General features: G+C 37.3%; 3 protein-coding genes across 7 annotated transcripts in view; 2 read left to right on the plus strand and 1 right to left on the minus strand.

Moving 5' to 3' along the window:
• The window catches only part of abcc8 (ATP-binding cassette, sub-family C (CFTR/MRP), member 8), a 103,669-nt gene extending 89,512 nt beyond the window's left edge, over positions 1–14,157 (plus strand). The window contains exons 37-40 of one of the 2 annotated variants that reach the window (XM_030135902.1): positions 2,063–2,166; positions 9,689–9,822; positions 12,036–12,098; positions 13,870–14,157. In XM_030135902.1, the coding sequence (XP_029991762.1) occupies positions 2,063–2,166; positions 9,689–9,822; positions 12,036–12,098; positions 13,870–14,007 (439 nt within the window). In that variant the 3' untranslated portion in view covers positions 14,008–14,157. The remainder of the gene's footprint in view (positions 1–2,062; positions 2,167–9,688; positions 9,823–12,035; positions 12,099–13,869) is intronic. The other variant, XM_030135903.1, reaches the window with a different exon arrangement.
• Positions 14,158–15,940: 1,783 nt separating this feature from the next.
• kcnj11 (potassium inwardly rectifying channel subfamily J member 11) lies at positions 15,941–19,561 on the plus strand. Its single transcript, XM_030135904.1, has one exon. It carries the CDS (start codon positions 16,691–16,693, stop codon positions 17,846–17,848), a length of 1,158 nt encoding a protein of 385 aa, XP_029991764.1. The 5' UTR covers positions 15,941–16,690; the 3' UTR covers positions 17,849–19,561.
• mob2a (MOB kinase activator 2a) overlaps positions 18,750–20,401 on the minus strand; it is a 70,156-nt gene continuing 68,504 nt past the window's right edge. For all 4 annotated transcript variants that reach the window (XM_030135908.1, XM_030135906.1, XM_030135907.1 and 1 more), the window contains exon 5: positions 18,750–20,275. In XM_030135908.1, coding sequence (XP_029991768.1) covers positions 19,953–20,275 — 323 coding nt within the window. In that variant the 3' untranslated portion in view covers positions 18,750–19,952. The remainder of the gene's footprint in view (positions 20,276–20,401) is intronic.

Below are 20,401 nucleotides of genomic sequence, written 5' to 3' on the forward strand. Positions count from 1 at the left end.
AGCAGTAGAAACTTCTAGACATGATGTAAGACTGTCAGACTGTAGTTGAGTCCAAAGCCTGTGGAATGAACTTTTGAGATGCAAAAATTACACTGATACTAACAAGCAAGAGTGTCAAACTCATCTTAGTTCAGGGGCCATATACAGACTAATATTAACCCTTTCATGCATAGTGGTCACTCCAGTGGACAGTTATTCTACAGCTGTTCTCTTGTATATTCATGGATTTTGTCGCTTTAGTTTCATATCAGCCAACACATTGGACGCTTATGCATCATCACATACGCTGACATTGATAACATTACTGTAACTTAGCTGTTCTAGATAAACCTGATCTAAGATGTTTGAGTGTAAATCAGTTGCTTATTGTTATTAGGCTGTAATAAACAACAAAAAGTTGTTTTTTTTTTGTGCATATTATCTCCATGAAGTGAGTCATGACTAGTATTAGAGTATGTTAAGATGTGAGAAAGCATCAGATTAATGTTTTTATATCATAGTTTTCACATAGTATATCAGTAAATGCATGTGTCTTTGCTTCAAAAATTAAACGCACGGTGTTCAGCTGAGTGGACATTTTTGCAACTCCATAAAAAAAAAGCCTCCTAAAAAAAATGTAATCGCATTGTTTTTTTAATGCCTAAAGAGGAATAAAAACACTCAGGAAAAAAAAAAAAAAAGGTTCTCATAATTCATGCATGAAAGGGTTAAACCAGTAAAATAATGGCATAATAACCCACAAATAATGATAACTCAATTTTTTGTCTCTTTGTTTTAATATGAAAAGTACAATTACATGAAGAAAATGATGACATTTACAAACTTATTCACATTTTTTGTTAAAGGATAAACAACCACAAACAACTGAAATGGAAAGAGTATTGATAGTATTGATGTGTTATGATTTGTATGACAGCTATTATTTGGTGAATGAGTTTAAATGTATAGTACTTATTGTGTTTGCTTATTTATTTTTACTGCATTGGGCTGTTGTATATTTCTCGTTTGTGTGTGTGTGGGCATGAATGGTGTAAGATTAATGTAAATAATTAAAATTGTAATGTAATGCAGAGGAGACCCCTGGAAGAATAGTAACTGATGTTTCAGTTGCTAATGGGGATCTTAACCCTTTCATGCATAGTGGTCACTACAGTGGACAGGTATTCTCCAGCTGTTCTCTTATATATTCATGGGTTTTGTTATTTTAGTTTCATATCAGCCAAAACAATGGACACTAATGCACCATCCCAAACACTGACATTCATACCATTACTGCAAGTTTGCTGTTCTAGATAAACCTGATCTGCAGTAACATGTTTGAGTGTAAATTAATTGCTTGTTATTGTTGTTAAATTGCAATTAAAAGGGCTTTTTAATTAATTAATTAATTTTTTTTAATTATTATTATTTTGCATATTATCTCTATGAAGTGAGCATTGACTAGTATTAGGGTATATTAAAATGTGAGAAAACAGCAGATTTGCAGCATTAAAAATGTTTTTATTTCATAATTTTCACACAATATATCAATAAATACATGTTTCTTTGCTTCAAAAATGAAATGCATGGTGTCTGTCAAGCTGAGTGGAGATTTTTGGAACTCCATGAAAAATGGGTTCATAAAAGAATTTTCAATTGCATTCTTTTTTTTGTGTCTAAAAATGAATAAAAACACTCAGGAAAAAATAATCTTGATTAAAGTTCTCATAATTTATGTATGAAAGGGTTAATAAATGAAATGAAATGAAACCTGAAATTGAACAAAAAATAAGTGGAATTTTAACAATATTATGCCTGTTACTAAATTTTTGTGTATTTGTGGATCCACTGTGATCTGTAAGTTGTAATGCACATGTGTAAATGAGAAGCTGAGGCATAATATTATTAAAATTGCACTGAAACAAGGGAAATCTGTAGTTATTTATTGTTTGTTTTGCTATTATTTTACCAGTCCCAATCGGGCTGTATGTGACCCCTGAATTAAAATAAATGAGACGTCTCACAGTTTAAGTTGGTGCCAATAAGTGAAGTCTTGTCACTAATGTCATATCGTTGTGTGTAGATTTAACCTGGACCCTGAGATGAAGGCGACAGATGAGATGCTGTGGGAAGCTCTGGAGATCGCTCAGCTCAAGCCTATGGTCAAATCACTTCCAGGAGGCCTGGGTGAGGCATCTGTCTGGTTTACTGTGTGACAGAGAGAGTGATTATAAATTCAACTCATGCACACAAACTATTAATATTGAGAGCAGATGGTACTTGATGGAACTGAATATGACAGTTTAATGCAGGAAATGATTAGAGGGCGGTGGACCGGGAATACCATCCCTCTGGTTAACTCAACACAGAAAACACAGAAAACTATTCCGGAATAAACTTCATTTACTTAGCACAAGTTCAACTTTATTTATTCATGTAGTGTATTTTAATGCACAAAATTCCAAGACTTGGATAAAATAAACATAATAAGAACATCACAAAAGATAAATAATTAAATCAGTAACATAAAAAACAGGAAAGTAAAAACTAACAATAAAAGTATGGCAGCAAATGAGTAAAAGTCACATTAAAAGCTATGTCTTGTGGTTAATTTACTCACTACTTAACAAGGTTATGATAGTTTCGTTTTTTTCATTATAGTTTAGTTTTATTTAGTTGTGACTTTTTTTTCTCTAATTCAGTTAGTTTGAATTCGTTTTTAGAGCAGGTTTGCTAGTTTTTTTATTAGTTTTCATTTTTTTCTAAATGCTTAGTTTTAGTTTAGTTTTAGTTTTAATTTTAGTTTTGTTGTATCTTTTCTCTTCTTCTCCGTCATATTCAAATAAATCCCAGACAGGACTCTGCTGTTTTCTCCCAACTTTAGTCTCCATGTTTTCAGGGAGAGTTGAGACGAGAAGACTCTAAACGACAAGTGACAAGAAGTGACGGACCATAAAGTACCATATGGTGCCGCTAGCTAAAATTGCTAGAGCGAAATAAATTGTTTTCGTATCAATCCGACATTGACAGACGAAAACGAAGGGAATTTTATCCATAATTTTTATACATTTTAGTTAGTTTTTTAAACACACAATACAGTTTCAGTTAGTTATCATTTTTTTTTCTTTTAATTATAGTTTTTATTTATTTTAGTTAACAAAAATGTTTTTTCAATTCTAGTTTTCGTCATTGTGTTAGTTTTCGTTAACGATATTTACCTTGCTACTTAGTACAGATATATATTTTATTTTTTTCTGTTTATTTCGAACATGCAAAGAAATAAAATAAATCACTAGTGAGAGAAGGAACATAACTAATGAAATGGAATAAAAATAATTATAATTGTCAATGTTTTGGTAAAGGTGAACTACAACATCATGTTTTGGGATTTTTTTCATGGGTCTGCATGTTGTTTCTGGTGTGGGTGTCCAAGAACTTACTGAAAAGTGTGTTTTTAAAGTGTTTTGGATAATTACTTGAATATTAATTAGACGTTTCAGGCGCTCACCCACCACGTCAGACAACGAAGCAGTAATACACTAGTACTTGCTACATGTTTCTACAGTGTTTTAGGTGATTTCTAAGGCATTAATAAATGTTTTCTGAGGTTTTTCAGGTTGATTCTAATTGTTTTTTTCAGCTTGTCACCCACAGCCTCTGATGTAAGACTAGTAAAGCTCTGAATGTGGTCATTTAGGAAATCAATAAGGCACTGAAAGGACTTCCCACAAGTGTTTCAGGTTATTTACAAGGCCTTTCTAAACGACTGCCATTAATGATCCATTGAGGAAGATCAGGGTATCACCGAATAATCTGGATAATTATTTGTTTGGAAATGAAAAACCAAAATAACATAACAAATTATACATTATGAGAAGAAAACCTCACCCTCCACAAACAAAAATTAGCAGTTTTAGATTTTTTTTTTTTTTTTTTTTTTTTTTTTTTCACTGCGAATTTAAAATCAGCTTTTTGTTTTTTGGTTTCAAAATGAAAAACAAATTTACAGTGTTTTTTCTTTTCTAATTCCAAATGAATTACAGATTATCAATGATAAATAAAAAAAATAAATAACTTGTTCTATATGTACCAAAAATTGTCCATTTCTGAGGTATTTTTAGATTCATTTGGAATAAGATAAGGCTACAAAATGCATTGGAAAAGTTCCTGTCCATTTGGTGTGTAGTATGTAGTAAATTGTGGTTTGTGTTTAGACAGGCTTATTATTATTATTATTATTATTATTATTATTATTATTATTATTATATTGCAGTGTATGTGATGTGAAGTTTAGTGGTTTATTGTGGAAACAGGAGTTTATTCCCCTTTTACAAAGTAACAAATCAATCAATCAATTTATTACAAAATTATTTCCAACAGTCAAAATCAACTATTCATTTACAAGATACATTTTGTAATAGGACACCCCAGAAGCAGTCCTCAGCTTATAAAAGGGGGCCATGGAGTAATAAAAGCATTTATTTTTGCATTGGAATATTTTTTTTTGAAATCTTGCATGTTAATGTGGATTTTTTTTGACTCCAAATATAAATGGGGGCCCTTTCACATGTGATGAGAGACCCAATTTACATTATAATCTTTAATAAATTAAAATGTTCTAAATAACTACAAACATATTTTAAAATATTTACCTATTTACCCTTAGACATCACCTCTCGGTTTTATGCATTTTAAATGTTGTTTTCTAGTTTAGTGTCTTCATTATGTTTCTATATTGTGGAAAGTAAGAGAAAGAAAGAGGAAGCACTGAATGACAGGTCACAAGTGGATGTTAGCTTTGACACTGGACGGTGCAGTACATATAATAATTCTATGAGTGAGGTCATGTTGCTCGTCACAGGCAAATGCTCCGGTGTCTCAATGCTGTATCAGAATACATGAGCATTAATGTTTTAACTCCCCTTCAGAGCTGTATTATGTGGGTTGCTGCACTGTTTTCCAGCTGCGTTATTCTTGGCTCGTCTCAGGTGATTGTTCGGACACAGGAGACGTTACAGCCACAAACTGCAGCAGCCTCACGGTCAGATGAGATATGAGCTGAGGGCATCCACTGCAGATTTAACCTACATATGGTACACACTGAATGTTTGGTATGCTGATTCATGGACGCCCGATCCGTACCAGATACTATGACATTTCATCACTTCATTCTTCATATCTGTCAGTGTTTTGAAAGTAGAGAAACCTTTAACCCTCTGGTATCCGGGTGAGCCTTTTAGGCACACTTTTTACTTCGTGTTAAAAAACTTCATATTATTTTTCACAATTTAAATAAGGTTAGAATTCAAAAGTTGTTCATTTTTGCATGATCTTTAAAATTCTGGCCACCAACTAAAATTTGCACATTGTAAACAAAAGAAAATTGCAAGACTAGCATCTGTCTCCTAAGTGTGCCTAAAATGCACTGTTTCTTCCATTTGATCTGTATGATTAGGGCTGACCTTGATTTACAAAAACGAAATCAAATTAGAGCAGAAAAATAAATCAATATATAATATTTAATAGTTTGATTTATAGGTGTGCATTTTTGGCACACTTGGTGATGGATGCTAGTATTTTTGAACATTTGACCTCACGCAAAAAAAAAAATAAAAATAAAAATAAATAAATTAATAATAATAATAATAATAATAATAATAATAATAATAATAATAATAATAAATTAACCAGTGTTGCTGTTAATCATTGACATATGCCAGGCTGCAAAAATCAAATAATGTGATCCACTTTTTATGTAGTATGTTGAAAAAAAATAATTTTTTTATGTTTTTTGCATCCAAAAAAATGGTTTGTTTACATTACAAACACGGCATTTAAAGGGTTAAAAAATGTGACAATTATTCAGTATTTGGGATTTTTATTTAGGGCTCAAGTTGATGAAATAGAAAAAAGTGTAAAAGAATTAAAAACAAACTGTATGAAAATTTTTTTGACATCATTCCACAAGTGTGCCAAAAAGGCACACTTGGAGCTTAGTAAGGGCCTTACTGGACAGGATACTGGAGGGTTAAGACCGTGGTGAAAAAATAGACCAAATATGTGACATAGTGAAACTGAACTCCTGTTTAAACTCACTGGAGTCAAATGTTCAATGCAGTATTGATCTGTACCAAGGAGTTAACGGCTAATAAATGTCTCCCTCTCATTTAATTAAAGTAAGAGGATAGTGACAGGGAGATGTTTTACTCTGCATAGAAAGCTGACTGGATTGTGGGGCTGTGAGGGTAATGTTTCACAAGCATTTACAAAGCATTGACGTCTGCAAATCCTTTTTATTTTATTTTTTATTTTATTTAACCTTTATTTACCCAGGCAAGCAATTAACCCTTTCATGCATAGTGGTCACTACAGTGGACAGCTATTCTACAGCTGTTCTTTTGTATATTCATTAATTTGGCTGTTTTAGTTCCATATCAGCCAACACAGTGGACACTTATGCATCATCCTATACACTGCAATTCATACCTTTATTGTAAATTTGCTGTTCTTTATAAACCTAATCTGCAGTGATATGTTTAAGTGTAAAGCATTGCTTGATATTGTTAGTAGACTGTAATTAACAGCTTTTTTTTTAACAAAAGGTGGGTTTTTTGCATATTATCTCCATGATGTGAGTAATAACTAGTATTAGAGAATGTTCAAATGTGACAAAACATCAGATTAGCAGCATTAAAAATGTTTTCACACAATATATCAGCAAATACATGTTTCTTTGCTTCAAAAATTAATTGCATGCTGTCCAGCTTAGTGGACATTTTTGCAACTCCATGAAAAATAAGTTCTTTTTTTTTTTTTTTTCAATTGCATTGTTTTTTTAATACCTAAAGAGGAATAAAAACACTCAGGAAAAAGTAAGGTTCTCATAATTCATGCATGAAAGGGTTAAGAACAGATTCTTATTTACAAATGCAGCCTGATCAAAGAGCAATGGCTCCTCGAAGGGGTGGGGGGGGGGGGGTTAGAAGTAGTAGAAGTATTATTTACTGAAAGCCAAATAATGTCAGTGGAAGCAGTGAGTAAATATTAATCAAATCGTCACTTTCAATGGGCAGCATCATCTACACTTTAAACTATGAAATTAAGACTAAAATACTCATACTTGTGCAAAAATACTTAAACTATGTTTTTCTCCTGAACCCGCAAAGACCTAAACTGTCCTATTTAGTTTAGTTCAAAGCCATTTAATGCAAGAAATTAGGAGCTAATGGAATGAGGCAAGAACAAGGCATTTCTGGATGAACTGTAGACAGAGCATGAAACCTGGATTAGACCCAAATACAATGCATTATAATAGTCGGGGTGAGCATAAATAAAAGTATAAATAACGCTGTGAAGACCAAAAGAAGACAATACTTGAGGAATTAACCCACAACCTGCACAAAAATACCACAATATTTCCATCATAGGGTTGATTTCTTACAACCTGAAATCAGAGCAAACAGGGGGTCCAGAGTTTTTGTTTCATCTCAGACAAACTCATGTTAGATTTTGCCCTTATGACACAAAAAATCTATACAAAACCAAAGCTTTAAATACTTTCTTAACCCATAAACACCCAGTGGTACTTTTGTTGCAATTCCCAAATAAATTTGTCTCTCTATTTAACCTTTCTTAAGTGATTTATCACCATTTATAATAATATTATCTTTTGTATTTTGTGTTTTTTCAGTGTAAATCGGGTATTTTCCCATATTCAATTTACTGATCATGTAGCTGTTCATTAAAGCTCAGATTAAAGTTGAAGGTTATGTCAGAAACAGCAAAAAAATGAAGAAAAAGTGACTTTTTCAGTAAAATTTATTATTAACTAAACATAAACCAAGTGGCTCCATCCACTGACATTGATCCAACTCCATGGGTTTTACTGGTGAATCAACGTTGTAGAAGATGATGGTGTTTCCACAGTAACTACAGAGCCTCTGAACGTCCAAATGGGTCACATCTGATGACCATGAAAAGATGAATAACTGTATTTTACACCAATTATTTACATGTAAAGATATGATTAATGGATCAACAGGTATTAAACCTTTTAGATCAGTAGATGGTTTGAGTTGCCAGTGGCTGTTTGGGTCTTTATGGGTTAATGATTTTGTTTGTGGGAGGGCAAACTGCAGTAATAGATATAAAAGCAAAAAGATTGAAAGGTCAAATGAAAGGCTGCTCATTAGTGGATCTGCTGATTTGTGTAACCACATAAACATTGACTAAACCATCCCTGGAGAACATTATACTTTAAATTTGTGCTCTGAGCCCATTACACGCACTGAATAGATAATAAAAAATCAATGAGATCCATATCTTATTGATTATTCTGAAGACAAGATAATAGAACATAAGAGGAAGAGCTATTGTTCTTGAAAAGTGCATCTTTTTCTTTCAACGGCAGCTGCTTTGGTGTTCATCCTTTTCTTCATAAAGACCAAACATCCACCGTCGACCAAAAGCATCTACTGTTCTAAAATGTTTAATTCCTGCTGATCCTCTAATCCTATCAATACATGGAAATCAGGGGTGTCAAACTCATTTTAGTTCAGGGGTCACATTCAGCCCAATATGATCTCAAGTGGGCCGGACCAGTAAAATAATAACAGTGAAAAAAGTAAAATTACATTATGATAATGTTTAAAGCTACAATGTTTCCTTAAAAATCTGAATAACATGAACAACTTTAAATGTCTTAAGCACAATTGTAACAATATTCTGCCTCAGTTTATCAGTTTATCATTTATACATGTGTATTAAAACTTACATTACAATCACAAATACACAAAACATTGAGTAACAGGCAGAATATTAGTAGAATTGCATTTACTTCTCTTAAGACATTATGGGTTGTTCATATTTGTTCCGATTATTCACATTTTTTGTAAGAGGATAGTTTGTTGCTGTAAATATTTTCTTGTAATTGTACTTTTTTTTACACTAAAACAAAGATCAAATCTGCTGTTTTCATTATTTATAGGTTATTATGACAATATTTTACTGGTCTGACCCAACTTAGATGTAATTGTTCTGTATGTGGAAACTGAATTAAAAGGATTTTTACACCATTGATTGTGAATGTCTTCAGTGTAATTTTTGCATTTCACAAATCCATCCTACGGGCCGGATTGGACCCTTTGGTGGGCCTGGTTTGGCCCCCAGGCCAGGGTTTGACACCTGTGATGTAAATAATTGGTGTAAAATACAGTTATTCATCTTTTCATGGTTGTCAGATATGACCCATTTGGACGTTCAGAGGCTCCATAGTTAACACCATCATCTTCTACAACACTGATTCTTCAGTAAAACCCATGGATTTGGATCAGTGACAGTGGATGGACACACTGGGTTTATATTCAGTTAATGATATATGTGCTGAAAAAGTCAGTTTTTCTTCAGTTTTCTCTGTTTCAGATATAATAACCTTCAACTTTAATCTGAGCTTTTATGAACATTTACATGACCAGTGAATTAAATGTAAGAAAATATTTGATTTTCACTGAAAATTTGCAAAATACAGAGGGTAATATTAAAATAAATGGAGATAAATCACTTAAGAAAGGTTAAATAGACAGAAATATTCATTTGGGAACTACCACAAAAGTCACACTGGGTCTTTATGGGTTAAAAACATAAACAGGACAAAGTGACATGAGTTGTATCACTGGATGTAAATGTACTAATATATTTTTTCCCGTTTCAGATGCCAATGTGACAGAGGGAGGAGAAAACTTCAGTCAGGGCCAGAGACAGCTCTTCTGTTTGGCCAGAGCCTTCGTGAGGAAGAGCAGCATCCTCATCATGGATGAAGCCACGGCATCCATCGACATGGCGACGGTCAGTCAGTGTGTTTTACATCAGATGGGCAGAAAATAGGACAAAAGGAGGCAGCAGAGACAGATGAGGTCAAGTGAGGTGAAGGAAATGACAGAGACTGAACTGAGGCCAGCGTTGAATTTAATGTGAGAGCTCAGCGGAAATTTTACATCAAAGATAAGAAGCAGGAAAATCTGTCAGAATGAGGGATTGTTTTAATCTTTAAAGGTGAAACAGTCTTTAGAAATGCATGAAGAGATAAAACATGGTTCTATTACCAGTATCAGAACTGAACAAGTGGTGCCAGGCACAACAAACCCCAACCTTTGCACATATTGTAGCTTATTTTGGCATCAATCCACTCTTTCATTCATATTCAATATATGTTAAATATAAAAATGATATGTGCCAAGTTTGAAGTAAACTGAAACAAAATTGATGTTTTTATAGACATTTGCAATTTCACCCATTATAAGTAAATGGGAAAAGAAAAAGATTCAAAAATTTAACAAAAGATTTTAAAAAAACAAGCCATCACTTTGATTTTTTGCAAACTGATGTCTAAAATTAATCTCTATATCTCTGCAGTGTTTCAAGTAAATTGAGTTAAAATTGATGTTTTTGTAGCGATTTGAAATTTTGGTCATTATGAGTAAATGGAGAAAAAAAAAAGATTTAAGAAAATCATAAAAAAATGTGAACTTTTACCTACTTTTCCCAAAATATAATCAGATCTATTCTGGGTCACTGAAAATCTATAAACCCAATTTGGTATGAATTCAACCAATAGTTTTGCTACTAAAGTGTTAAAAACAAAGAAACAGAGTAAATATTACCATATTCTGTCGCTGTCAGTCTGCTCCCAGGGAATGGAGCTAAGGTGGAGAAATACATGAAGCAGAAAGAAAAAGAACCAAGGAAAACACTTACTGCACTGGAGCCTGAGGGGGAGTGGGCATCAGCAAAGGGCTCCTTGGAACTTAAGACTCACTCCAATGATCAGTCACAAAAAGCGACGTTTCTAGTTTATAATAACAGAGCAGCTCTGCCCCCGAGGAAACGCAGCTGAGCTTATACTCAGACCTCCACTCTGAGCTCAGACCAGGAATTAGAGACGTGACAGTTTAAGAAATAAGATCCACTGGGTCTGAACACGAAGGTTTAAGTGTGTAACTGTTTTCAATAAGACTTTGGAATGTTTCTCCTGTTGTCCACACACACTTTTGTTTTTCTCCTTTGATGCAGCAGAAAATGACCTAAACAGCAAAAAAAAATTTTGTGGGAAAAAATACCAGGAAAAAAATTTACCGGGGGGAAGAAAATACCAGGAAAAAAAATTACTGAGAAAAAAATACTAGGGAAAAAAATACCAGGGAAAAATTTACCAGGGAAAAAAATACCAGGGGAAACATTTACCAGGTAAAAAAAAATTACCAGGAAAAGAAATTACCAGGGGAAAAAAATACCAGGAAAAAAAAATTACCAGGGAAAAAAATTACCAGGAAAAGAAATTACCAGGGAAAAAAAATACCAGGAAAAAAATTTACCGGGGGAAAAAAAATACCAGGAAAATAAATTACCAGGCAAAAAAATTACTAGGAAAAGAAATTACCAGGGAAAAAAATACCAGGAAAAAAATTTACCAGGGAGAAAAATTACCAGGAACAAAATTTACCAGGGAGAAAAATACCAGGAACAAAATTTACCAAGGAAAAAAACATAACAGGAAAAAAATTAACAGGTAAAAAAAAATTTTAGTGGGGAAAAAAACCCTGAAAAATATATTTTGGGGAAAATTTAAAAAAAAAAAAGGAAAACTTTGTTGTTTTTAAACAGTCTTAAATACCTCACATATCACTAATTGATGCCTTTGGGATTATTTAGAACTGTCTTCTTCCCTGGAGTCTCACAGGTTTTCCCTGGATCCTCTCTGGACCTGCTGCTGTGGTCCTGCCTTTCTCCTCCCTTCATCATCCTCACTCACTTGTCCATATAAGGGGGTGTGTTCCATAAGTGCTGTAACTGGCATGAAACCGAAAGTGAAACTTAACCTTGGACGTCCAACTCCCATCCTTTATGCCTTTTGTTTTACTCTGGAGTTTACATGAAATTTGTTCAACTTCTAACTTATATCTGCTGGGCCCCATGAATTTGTCATTTCCCGTGTGTATAACTCGGTGAACATGTGGGTATGTGAAGTTTGTCCTGCTCTAACTTTGCGTCTCTCCCCACAGGAGAGCATCCTGCAGAAGGTGGTGATGACATCCTTTGCTGACCGAACAGTAGTTACTATAGCAGTAAGTATCACCCTGCGCTGCACCACTGCTCTGGGCTTTTCCAGTGAAGTATGCAGCTTAGCCTTTCCCCATGAGACCTGTGACGTTCGCTCTACTCTGCTGATGCAGTTCTTGTAAACTAAAGCCGAGGCACTGCAGAAACAACACACAGCATACACAAATGTTATAGTTACTAAGAGACAGAGGGAAGGTGAAACTGAGCAGGGAGATACTGATGACGAACACATGCTTCTGGACTCGACATGGTCATATTTGAGTCAAAAAGACAAAAGGACTAAAATCCTGTATCCTATTAACCCTTAGTCTAAACAGCTACCAGAGAACAAAAGCATCTGGGCTCATATTTTGCTAAACCCACTTTTATTAGTCTTTGGTTCATTTATTTGTGTATTTGGACCCTAATAGTTCCAAAAGTTTGAATTTGAACCCTCCAGGTGCTGCAAAGCTATCTTTATATTCACTTGGCAAAATCGAGGAGATTTCTACAACCCGTTTTAATTCCTACTTAACTTGTTACGTTTTATAACTAGTTACATCACGACATTTGCACATATAAGGTCAAGACTTCCGACGAACATTTCTCAGGGTACGACATAATTGTTTATCAGCAGCAGCGGTTGTAGTAAAACTGAAAATATGTCCAAACTTTGAGCCGATTACCTAAAATGTTCAGTTGTTGGTTGAAAAGAACAAAGCAGCACAGCCAACAACCTGGAGGGGGTGGGGTCTGAAGTGGTGCATTTGCATTTAAAGGGCCAGCGCTCAGAACAACCCGTCTTGTGTCATTATTCATAAATAGGGTTGAAGATGGACCTGTGGAGTTGAATTAATGAAGGATTCAGACCCAAGTATAGCATTTACAGTTTATGTAGACCACAGGGAAATATTTTAAAATGCATAATTCCATTTAAAAAAAACAACATATTACTCCTTAAAAAAAAATTACTCCTTTAAAAAGTTTAATAACAAATCTTATTAATACATTGAAATAATTCAGAAAATGCCATTTGTCATCTTTTCATTTGGACACTCAGAGGCTGTGTAGTGAATGTAGAAACACCCATGTAAATTATATATGACAGTGGGTGCAGATGCTTGTTTTTATGTTTAACTAATGATATATTTGACTGAAAAAGTCAGCTTTTCTTCAGTTTTCTATCCTTTAATTATGTAACAACTTTTGAATGTACTCAGAGCTTTTATGAACATCTATATGATCAGTAAATAAAATGTAAGAAAATACCTGATTTTCACTAAAAAAATGCAAAATTCAGAAAATAACATTCCAATACAAGGCGATAAATCACTCAGTAGAGGTTTAATGTAGAGAAGAAGTCATCACAAAAATAGCTCTAGGTCTTTAAGGGTTATGGCTTATAGGGGCCACGTGGAGGACACAAAAAAGGTGGAAATTTGAGAATAAAGTCATAGTATTTTGAGGAAAACAAAGTTGTAATTCTACCTATATGAAAAGGAATCTCATTCCATTAAATAACATAACGACTGAGTGAAACCTCTTACGAAATCAGATCTCGAAATACTATGACTTTATACTCAAATAATCTCATTTTTTTCTCCTCCTTCACAGTAAACCCCCAGTATTTCCTGTGGATGGACACTATTTTTATTTCTCTTTATTTCAACCACCAGTTTAAGTGTCTTCAGTGTGTTTTTGTCCTCATGTGTACATGTATATTGTGATTGTGGATGTAAACATGTCTGTGCCACAGCAGTGTATAACCTACTGACTTGCCCCCCCCCTCTCTCTCAGCATCGTGTTCACACCATCCTGAATGCCGACCTGGTGATTGTGATGAAGCGGGGGATCATCCTGGAGTACGACAGACCCCAGGCCCTGCTGGACAAGGAGGACAGTGTCTTTGCATCCTTTGTGCGAGCAGACAAGTAGCACAATGAGAGGAGAAACGTTATAGGAATACATTCAAAGTGCAATTGTCCCATGGAATATATTCCATTTTATTTTTTATTCATGATGTATTATATTTGTATATAAAGAAAATGTTAATTCTTTGTTAATAAAATATAAATTATCATTGAAAATCTGGGTCAGTGTTGTTTTTGTAGAAGATGGGGAGGATGATGGAAAGAAAAAGGGGTTTCATCTGAATTTAGACTGCAGGACCAGGCTGAGCACCAGAGTTTGCACTGGAGTCACAGTGGGATTAGACCAGTGGTTCCCAACCTTCTTTGGCTCCTGACCCCATTTTAACGTCACAAATTTGCGGCGGCCCCAGACATTAAAAACTGAGACATTTTTTTGCTAAAATTAATTTGTTTTTGATCATGCACCAGTTTGCTATAGTATGTTGCAAATAAACGTTAATGTTAGATGACATTTAGTCTATATAATGTATACTATTATGGATGGAGGCAGTAAAGCCGGGTGTAGATTACTGCACAAAATGAGGAGTTTATTTTCCTTGGTCAGGATATGTAGTCAGTCCAGCTTGGGTTTACAAGGCTGACAATTAATACTGAACAAACAAGAACTCAAACTATGAATTATGAAAGAGCAGCAGTGTCTGTCCACACAGTTTTGCTTTTCTCCTTTGATGCAGCAGAAAATGACCTAAACAGCAAAAACAAAAAAAAAATTGTGGGAAAAAAAATACCAGGAAAAAAAAAATTACCAGGGGGAAAAAATGCCAGGAAAAAAAATACCAGGAAAAAAATTTACCAGGTAAAAAATACCACGAAAAGAAATTACCAGGTAAAAAAAAATACCAGGAAAAAGAATTTACCAGGGAAAAAAAATTACTAGGAAAAGAAATTACCAGGGAAAAAAAAAACAGGAAAAAAATTTACCAGGTTAAAAAAACACCAGGAAAAGACATTGCCAGGGAAAAAAAATACCAGGAAAAAATTTACCAGGTAAAAAAAATACCAGGAAAAAAATTTACCAGGGAAAAAAATTACCAGGAAAAGAAATTACCAGGGAAAAAAAATACCAAGAAAAAAATTTACCAGGGAAAAACAATACCAGGAAAAAAAATTACCAGGGAAAAAAATTACCAGGAAAAGAAATTACCAGGGAAAAAAAATACCAGGAAAAAAGTTTACCAGGGAAAAAAAATACCAGGAACAAATTTACCAGGGAAAAAAAAATAACAGGAAAAAAAATTACCAGGTAAAAAGAATTTTAGTGGGGGGAAAAAAATTTATACATATATATATATATATATATATATATATATATATATATATATATATATATATATAGTGGGGAAAATAAAAAAAACAGGAAATCTTTGTTGGTTTTAAACAGTCGTAAATACCTCACATATCACTAATTGATGCCTTTGGGATTATTTAGAACTGTCTTCTTCCCTGGAGTCTCACAGGTTTTCCCTGGATCCTCTCTGGACCTGCTGCCGTGGTCCTGCCTGTCTCCTACCTTCATCATCATCACTTGTCCATATAGGGGGTGTGTTCCATAAGTGCTGTAAATGGCGTGAAACTGAAAATGATGCTGCAGAGCTGCAGCATCTGAAACCGACTACAATGAACATTTGACAGATAAACAGAACCACAGTGCTTCAGTTTCAGCTTCACAGTTTGTCATGTCTTTTATGAACTCACCATATGTTTTTTTATTAGTAAGTTTTTATATTTATTTTTATCAGTTACTAGAAATTTCAGGTGACCCCATTTGATTTCCAGGCGACCCCACACGGGGTCCCGACCCCAAGGTTGAAAACCACTGGGTTAGAGGCTGAACTTTTGACATTAGAAAGTTATATGGATGCCAGAGGTGTGTGTGTGTGTGTGTGTGTGTGTGTGTGTGTGGGGGGGGGGGGGGGGGGGGGGGCTGTAAAAGATGAGTCTCATTAAAAGGGTGAGGAATACAAAGGTTAAGGGATGTAAATGAATACAGAATGTGGCTCAGATCTCTTTTTTCTCTCACAGCTTGGTTTCCATTCATGCGTAAAGCTGTTAGTTTTACGTCAAACCGCCTCAGGACGGTTCAGTGTGTATTGGCCCACATTTAACCCCTTATGTATTCACAATATGCACAGCCATGGGCCTCCACCGCTGCACATCTGATCTATTTATTGTGTCATGTGTTCGCTGCTGCATTCTCATTGAAAATCCGTGGAAGGGCAGCACAGATAGAAGGTGGAGGGAGGGAGGGACTGCCTGCGCCTCACAACGTCTCCGTCTCACGTTTCCCAGCTGTAGTAAAGTGGTGGAGTCAGCAGCCTGCGCCATTAAAGCCGGCCATTTCATCCAAAGGTGATAAAACGGCTCAAAGGCACATCAGCCTCTACAGTGGATTTTCACTCCGTGCGCACCACGGGTGGGCCGATCCACAGTGGGACAGGGGTGCGAGGCGCGGCTATGGCCCTGCAACCGCTGCGATGAGTGACGGCGGCAGCTGCGGCGCTGGAAGAAGAGTCTTCTCATGGGATTTAGCGGTTGTGAAGCGCCTGATCTGGAGGGAAGGTGAGGAGCGCACATGCCTCCAGAAAAACGGGCGACAACAAGACTCTGACCGATGAGCGCCGACCGGTGAGGAGACGCACCGGTACCTCCAAAGCCAAAGGGTTCGGACTACATAGTATGGGAGCGCTATGTTGTCCAGGAAGGGAATTATTCCTGAAGACTTCTTGCTGACACGTTTGGCAGAGGATGTCCAGCAGCCCAAGTTTAAGGCGAAGGCGAGGAAAGCTCGGTTCGTCGCCAAAAACGGCACCTGCAATGTAGCGCACACCAACATCCGAGAGCAGGGCCGGTTTCTGCAGGACGTCTTCACCACTCTGGTGGATTTAAAATGGCTCCACACGCTCATCATCTTCACCATGTCCTTTCTGTGCAGCTGGCTCCTTTTTGGGATGATCTGGTGGCTCATCGCCTTTGCGCACGGGGACTTGGTCCAGAGCGGAGAGGACTTTGTTCCGTGCGTAACGGACATTCACTCCTTCTCCTCAGCCTTTCTCTTCTCCATAGAAGTTCAGGTAACCATCGGCTTCGGGGGTCGGATGATCACAGAGGAGTGCGTCTCCGCCATCATCATCCTCATCGTGCAAAACATAGTCGGATTGGTCATCAATGCCATCATGCTCGGCTGCATCTTCATGAAAACTGCGCAGGCCAACCGGCGCGCAGAAACTCTCATTTTCAGTAAACACGCCGTCATCTCCGTCCGAAACAACAAACTGTGTTTCATGGTGCGCATAGGGGACCTGAGGAAAAGCATGATCATCAGCGCCACCGTGCGGATGCAGGTGGTCAGGAGATCCACAACGCAGGAGGGTGAAGTGGTTCCTCTGGACCAGATCGACATCCACATGGATAACCCGGTGGGAACCAACGGGGTCTTCCTGGTGTCGCCCCTCATCATCTGTCACGTGATCGACAAGGACAGCCCTCTGTATGACCTGTCCGCCGCTGACCTTCTCAACGAGGACATCGAGGTGATCGTGGTGCTGGAGGGGGTGGTGGAGACCACGGGCATCACCACGCAGGCTCGGACCTCCTACGTGTCGGAGGAGATCCTGTGGGGGCAGCGCTTCGTGCCCACCGTGTCCGAGGAGGATGGCATGTACGCCGTGGACTACTCCAAGTTCGGAAACACTTCCAGAGTCCCGACCCCCTGCTGTAGCGCAAGGAGACTGGATGAGGTGGGAGGCATCGCTCAGTTTAAGCTGAACGAGGGCGTCACCTTGCGGGCGTCGGTGAGAAGGCGGAGGGGGGCTGCGGCGGTCCGAAGATCCAAGATGGACACTTAGATCTGCGTAACCGTGTCTGCCTGCTTTTTGTATAAGAATGATTTTGAGATTAATTTTTATTAGGTTGAGGATTGATAAGTGACAGGTCGTATTTATTTTATACTGTTATGAAATGGTTGAATATTCAAATGGAAGCCTTTGCTTTTTTCTCAGGGTCCGAGTAAAAACGCACAGAAACTGAATGCACTGAAGTCAGACAGATGGTGACACTTCAGATCCACAATGAGCAGAAGGTCCAGTTGAATCTTTCCACAAGACTTGAGGGCTCTAAAGCTGTACTGTAAACTGTTAAACACTGACTGCACTGCATGTACCAGAATAAATGTAAGACAATGCTTCCTTTTAGATGTGTTGTGGATGGAAATGGAAAATTAACTTTGATGTCAGGTTTGTGTTGCTCTTCTATACTTATACATGGCCTTAATGACAAACTGTTGATGTCATTTAATGTAACCCTTTTCTTAGTTTTAAAGACAAATCCAACTTTTAATAACCATACCAGGCTGAATTGTGCCCCAAGTGTCAAAACTCTTCCAGTATGTGACTGATATTCTTATAAAATTACAAAACACACAAGACAAACAGTGGCATTTCTCTCTTTTATTAGATTATAATCCGCAGAGCTTAAAATATTAAATTGCTTTTAACTTAGTTAATAATTAAAATACTTAAAAACGAGAGCCAGAACTGAAGAACCCTGCAAAAAAAAGGAAATTAAAATAAATAAAAAAGGAGAATTATATAAACCCAATCCTCCTCTCATACAGAGGCTATATCTGACAGAACCCGCTTGCGATTCTTTGTACAGTAAAGTCCAAGCAGACTGTGCATTTTCTATACATGTGTGATGATACCATTGTTGTTATTTCTCAACTAATTCTTCTCTGATAATCTTTTTTAAAAACAAATTTTACATGGACATGTAAGAACAAAAAGAAAGGAGTTTAGTTTCGCACTGGGAGTACTGGTGACTGAACAGCTCCACACCATCCCTTTCACCCCCGTCTCTCTGTCTCTGTCTTTGAGTTTCCCTCTCGGCCTGCAGACATTACCTCATGTCTTTGTCCTTCTCTTGTGCTGTGGATGGGTGGGTAGGTGGGTGTTGGTGGTTTAAGGGGCTGCAGCAGAGTTCGAACATCAAACTGCTTTAATTTAGCCACAAACGGACACCAGTCGGCATCATAGCATCGATTCTCTGATCAGATTAAATATCTAATATACAATCTTTCTATTTTCTTCTCTGTCTCCCTGTATTTGTGGCTCTCTGTCGCCCACTACAGGTTGGTTCTGGGTGGTTATTATGACTGTGTGACTATACACAAACAACATCTGTAATACAGAGGATTGAACAGTCTGGTGAACAAGGGATAGAGACAGAGAATGAAAAAAAGAGAGTAGACTCTCTGGCAGCAGTGACATTTTCTCTCAGTTCCTGAGTAGGAAACGCTTTAATCATCCCCCAGATAAGCAACCCAAACAGTGATTGGCTAGTATCTCCCCCCTCCCCGTCAGGCAGTAACTTGGCTCCCCACTGGCCGGCGCTGTGGCCGGTGGTCAGCGGGGACGCCTCTTCTCCACACGTGAACAACACTGTACAATAGTAGGTTGAAGCAAAGCAGAGCCCCCTTCCTGTACTGTATGTTAGGTAGAGGATAAAGGGAGGTGAAAGGGCCGACTAAAACACCGCCCACCCCCTCCCCGACTGAGAAACAACGATGAGAAAAAAAAAAAAAAAAACTGAGTAAAACTTCAACAAAAATAAAAGTGAAACAAAAACCAAAAAAATAAAATAAAATATACACATACTTTTTTGTTCCTAGTTTAAATTGCAGAGAAGATGGGAGGGATTTGCCCCTGGGAGGAAGAACGCTCACGCCAATTCCTGCTGGCGTGACAAACCCCTCCCCACCACCCCCAACCCCCTGGAAAACCCTCCCCTCCCTTCCGTCCGGCTGGTTGGTGTCGTAGCGAAATATACGGGGTAGTGGAAGGTCTCTAAGTCCTGCTGGCACCGAGGAAGGGGGCCAGGCTTGTCTTTTTCTTCTTCTTCTCTATCTTATCTTCTATCACCCCCCGGGGCCGCCGTCTCGCCGCGGACCCCCGCTCATCTCTCCGTCACGTGGTTTTGTGATGAAGGGGAGGGCGCTGAGGCGGGGGCCGAGGAGGAGGGGGCCTGCGCGGGTGGCGGCGGGGCGGGGGTGCAGAGGATTTCAGACAGGTCGTCCATGATACAGGTCTCCTTGGGGTCGACCAGGTTGAATTCCCTTACGAAAACGATGAAATGTGCATACAGAGTGTTCAAGTGGCCTTGCAGGTCCAGAGCCACCGTCTCTTTAAAGTGCGCCCAGTAGAGGTGAGCCAGCACGTGGAACAGGTACCGGCAGATCTTCTTTACCAAGGACTCAAAGGAGTTAGGGAACTCTTTACCTGAAGAGATGAAGACACACAAAATGAGAAAAAAACAGAATTAGACACAAAACAGACATACGAGGAAGTTTAAAGGATAAGTATCAATAAATCACATAAAACCACGAGTTAGAAGCAGAGAAGAGT

This window comes from Sphaeramia orbicularis, chromosome 6 (assembly GCF_902148855.1).
Source record: "Sphaeramia orbicularis chromosome 6, fSphaOr1.1, whole genome shotgun sequence".
Lineage (NCBI taxonomy): Eukaryota > Metazoa > Chordata > Actinopteri > Kurtiformes > Apogonidae > Sphaeramia > Sphaeramia orbicularis.